This window comes from Triturus cristatus, chromosome 7 (genome assembly GCF_964204655.1).
Source record: "Triturus cristatus chromosome 7, aTriCri1.1, whole genome shotgun sequence".
Classification (NCBI taxonomy): domain Eukaryota; kingdom Metazoa; phylum Chordata; class Amphibia; order Caudata; family Salamandridae; genus Triturus; species Triturus cristatus.
Genome location: NC_140590.1, coordinates 1,852,126,039 through 1,852,130,842, shown reverse-complemented (window position 1 = coordinate 1,852,130,842; position 4,804 = coordinate 1,852,126,039). Strand labels below are relative to the sequence as shown.

The 4,804-nt window shown below is 52.2% G+C and overlaps 1 protein-coding gene across 1 annotated transcript; it reads left to right on the top strand.

Annotated features, from left to right (window-relative positions):
* Window positions 1-2,369: 2,369 nt before the first annotated feature.
* LOC146813446 (taste receptor type 2 member 39-like) lies at window positions 2,370-3,302 on the top strand. Its single transcript, XM_085614205.1, has one exon. The coding sequence runs from the start codon at window positions 2,370-2,372 to the stop codon at window positions 3,300-3,302; it is 933 nt and encodes a 310-aa protein (XP_085470331.1).
* The last annotated feature ends 1,502 nt before the right edge of the window (window positions 3,303-4,804 follow it).

Here is a 4,804-nt window from a genome sequence, read left to right as displayed (position 1 = left end):
TAAGGGAAAACCCCGCTGGATGGTTTAATTGTCTCCGATGTATCTGTTGCAAATATGTTCTGAATAATTTGACGTTTTCAAAATGTTCTGTTCATCCTCCGCACAAGGTGTCAGAAGGGTCTCCTTCCTCCCCTGCACAGGGTGCCAGAAAGATCTTCTTCATCCCCGCACAAGGTGGCAGAAGGATCTCCTTCATCCCCCGCACAAGGTGCCAGCAGGGTCTTCTTCATCCCCTGCACAGGGTGCCAGAAAGGTCTCCTTCATCCCCTGCACATGGTGCTAGAAGGGTCTCCTTCACCCCCGCACAAGGTGCCAGAAGGGTCTCCTTCACCCCCGCACAAGGTGACAGACGGGTTTCCTTCATCCCCTGCACAGCCAGAAGGATCTCCTTCATCCCCTGCACAGGGTGCCAGAATGGTCTCCTTCATCCCCCGAAACAAGGTGCCAGAAGGGTCTCCTTCATCCCCCGCACAGGGTGCCAGAAGGGTCTCCTTCATCCCCTGCACAGGGTGCTAGAAGGGTCTCCTTCATCCCCCGCACAAGGTGCCAGAAGGATCTCCTTCATCCCCTGCACAAGGTGCCAGAAGGGTCTCCTCCATCCTCTGCACAGGGTGCCAGAAGGGTCTCCTTCATCCCCCATGCAGAGTCCCAGAAGGGTCCCCTTCATACCAGTGCTAGGTCCCAGAAGGCTCTCCTTCATTCCCTGCACAGGGTGCAAGAAGGATGTCCTTCATCCCCCGCACAAGGTGCCAGAAGAGTCTCCTTCATCCCCTGCACAGGGTGCTAGAAGGGTCTCCTTCATCCCCCGCACAAGGTGCCAGAAGGATCTTCTTCATCCCCTGCACATGGTGCCAGAAGGGTCTCCTTCATCCCCTGCACAGGGTGCTAGAAGGGTCTCCTTCATCCCCCGCACAAGGTGCCAGAAGGGTCTTCTTCATGCCCTGCACAGGGTGCCAGAAGGGTCTCCTTCATCCCCTGCACAGGGTGCCAGAAGGATCTCCTTCATCTCCCGCACAAGGTGCCAGAAGGGTCTCCCTCATCCCCTGCACAGGGTGCCAGAAGGGTCTCCTTCATCCCCTGCACAGGGTGCCAGAAGTGTCTCCTTTACCCCCGCACAAGGTGCCAGAAGGATCTCCTTCATCCCCCGCACAAGGTGCCAGAAGGGTCTCCTTCATCCCCTGCACAGGGTGCCAGAAGGGTCTCCTTCATTTCCTGCACAGGGTGCTAGAAGGGTCTCCTTTATCCCCTGCACAGGGTGCCAGAAGGGTCTCCTTCATCCCCTGCACAAGGTGCCAGAAGGATCTCCTTCATCCCCTGCACAGGGTGCCAGAAGGGTCTCCTTCATACCCGCGCTGGGTCCAAGAAGGGTCTCCCTCATACCCACGCTGGGTCCGAGAAGGGTCTCCTTCATACCCGCGCTGGGTCCGAGAAGGGTCTCCTTCTCCCCTGCACAGGGTGCCAGAAGGATCTCCTTCATCCCCCGCAAAAGGTGCCAGAAGGGTCTCCTTCATACCTGCACTGGGTCCAAGAAGGGTCTCCTTCATACCCGCGCTGGGCCCGAGAAGGGTCTCCTTCATACCTGTGCTGGGTCCGAGAAGGGTCTCCTTCATACCCGCGCTGGGTCCAAGAAGGGTCTCCTTCATACCCGCACTGGGTCCGAGAAGGGTCTTCTTCATCCCCTACGCAGTGTCCCAGAAGGGTCTCTTTTCCCCTGCACAGGGTCATGTAAGGGTCTCCTTCAGTCTCTCGCAGGGAACTAGCCAACAAGGCTTTGCATCAAAACTCCACGAGAGATTGTGAAATGATGACGCTACTTGGAATTGGAAGTCACGTGCAAACAACTTTAGAGACAATTTCTATTTTGTTTTTGCAGAGGGTCACAAAACAAAATGATATTTAATCCTGCCTCATGGACAAATATTTCCTACTCTCTTTGTGGGGTCCCTGGGTGTCCTAAGGTGAGGCAGAGTGTTTTTAAAGCACCAGCTGACGCCGTGCAAAAGTCCATTAGACTTGAGCTGTAGAGCTCTGTAATGGAGAATGCAAATATTTCTAGGCAGAGGATGGCTAATGATGTATAGCAGATTTGCATCCACAAAGCTCTTTTCACATAATCACAACCCAAGTCAAATCTAAAATTTGAATCCTGTTCTCTGTGTTGTGAATGGGTTCATAAGGGATTCCGTAGGAGATGTGCGACTACAATGTTCTTGAGTGAGTGCCTGGATACCCTCACGGGTGACAAGAAGCGCTCTACAAATCTTCTGATTGCTTGATTGAGTGAGGAGTCCTCCTGAAAACCGCATCAAGGCGACAGTGAATTTTAAGGTGGCAAAAAATAACCCATGGATCCCTTGGTGATAGCCTGCATGGCCATACTGTGTGCTGAGGCGGCCACCAGTGTCGTAGCCAATGGACTCCTCATTGCTCTAAATCTCTGGGGTTGCACGAAGAGCAGATCTGTTGGGACGGCTGAACTCATCCTTGGAGCTCTGGGCGCGACTCGATTGTGCTTCCAGTTTGCGCTGCTGCTCAACTACGTTATGCAGTTCTTCTTGGTGAGGTTCATCACCCAGGAGGGGTTCAACAAGCCCTTCATGGTCAACTGGATGTTCTTCTACTTCTCCAGCCTCTGGTGCGCCACCTGGCTCTGCACCTTCTACTGCGTCAAGGTCGCCAACTTCAGCTCTGCCATCTTTGCATGCGTGAAACTGGGATTCTCCAAATGGCTGCCCTGGCTGCTGGCCATGTCCTGGCTCGAGTCCTTGGGGTGCGCCCTGCTTGTGCTAGCAAACATCGATGGCATGTTCAGTAACAGTTCATCACCCTTCTCTGGTGGCAACACTCCACCCGCCTTTATGGCTCAAACCAGTTTAAAATCCTGGACATTGGTTTGTCTCCTGGGGTCTTCACCGCCTTTCTTCCTCTTTGTCTTGGCTGCCGGACTCCTGGTTGCCTCTCTGTGCCGCCATGCTCGGCAGATGCAAGGGGGTGCCATGGGTGGGTTCCGAAGCCCGTCGGTCAAGGCTCACGTTGGAGCAGTCAAAGCTGTGACCTTCTTTTTCCTGTTTTACTCTTCCTTCATGATCGCCATCAACATCTCGGCATCTGGGGTGGTGCAATCAGAGGGCTGGGAAAGTTGCCTTTGCGCCCTGGTGATCAGTGCCTACCCATCTCTGCACTCGGTCTGGCTCATACTGAGCAATCCAAAGCTCAGAAATGGCAGCCTTAGGATTCTTTATTGTGGCACGCGCAGCCCGGGTTCAGGAGACGCCGCGCAAGGGATGTCCACCATCACATAGACACCAACGCTTCACTTCAGACCAGACGTTCACATTACGAGGAGACACCCCGCTGTCTGTGATAACCTTGGCTATGATCGGAGGTATGGCTGAGGTTTCACCTCAAAGTACTGCCCTTCTTCAGACACTTGGGTACCCTCAGCGCAAGAAGCATCTCTAACCACAAATCTGCAAAAAGAGCGCCTGTCTGTCGGATCCTGTTATACCTCTGTGGCTTGTTTTTAAAATGCCACCATGGCCGACCCACTGCTATGTGTTCCAGTTAGCACCAATGTACATTGATGACATTTGGGCTAATACCGTGCTTAATTTGTGCATTTTAAAACCAGAAATCAATCGGGGGGGGGGGGGGGGGGAATTGTCCTCCACCACTGGGGACGCCAAATGCCTAGTCTTGATTGCACCTCTTTGCTTCTTCCTGCCACCCCTCTACCCTTCCTGTCTGTTTATCTCACCCTTGCAGCTTCCTTTTCATCCCTCCTTTCTTCCTTTACCACCTTCTCTCTATCTTCTCCTTCTTTCTGCCACCCCTCTAGCCTTCCTGTCTGTTTATCTCACCCTTGCAGGTTCCTTTTCATCCCTCCTTTCTTCCTTTACCACCTTCTCTATCTCCTCCTTCTTTCTGCCACCCCTCTAGCCTTCCTGTCTCTTTATCTCAGCCTTGCAGGTTCCTTTTCATCCCTCCTTTCTTCCTTTACCACCTTCTCTCTATCTTCTCCTTCTTTCTGCCACCCCTCTAGCCTTCCTGTCTCTTTATCTCAGCCTTGCAGGTTCCTTTTCATCCCTCCTTTCTTCCTTTAGCAACTTCTCTCTATCTTCTCCTTCTTCCTGCCACCCCTCTAGCCTTCCTGTCTCTTTATCTCAGCCTTGCAGGTTCCTTTTCATCCCTCCTTTCTTCCTTTACCACCTTCTCTCTATCTCCTCCTTCTTTCTGCCACCCCTCTACCCTTCCTGTCTGTCTATCTCACCCTTGCAGGTTCCTTTTCATCCCTCCTTTCTTCCTTTACCACCTTCTCTCTATCTTCTCCTTCTTTCTGCCACCCCTCTAGCCTTCCTGTCTCTTTATCTCAGCCTTGCAGGTTCCTTTTCATCCCTCCTTTCTTCCTTTAGCAACTTCTCTCTATCTTCTCCTTCTTCCTGCCACCCCTCTACCCTTCCTGTCTTTTTATCTCAGCCTTGCAGGTTCCCTTTCATCCCTCCTTTCTTCCTTTACCATCTTCTCTCTATCTCCTCCTTCTTTCTGCCACCCCTCTACCCTTCCTGTCTCTTTATCTCGCCTTTGCTGGTTCATTTTCATCCCTCCTTTCTTCCTTTACCACCTTCTCTCTATCTCCTCCTTCTTTCTGCCACCCCTCTACCCTTCCTGTCTTTTTATCTCACCCTTGTAGGTTCCTTTTCATCCCTCCTTTCTTCCTTTACCACCTTCTCTCTATCTCCTTCTTCTTTCTTCTTTTTCTCTCTTTATCTCTCTGGGTCCACCCTGAATATTGGAAAATAAGTCC

Coding starts and splice junctions, on each gene's coding strand:
- LOC146813446 (XM_085614205.1), top strand. CDS start 2,370: ATGGCCATACTGTGTGCTGAGGCGGCCACCAGTGTCGTAGCCAATGGA.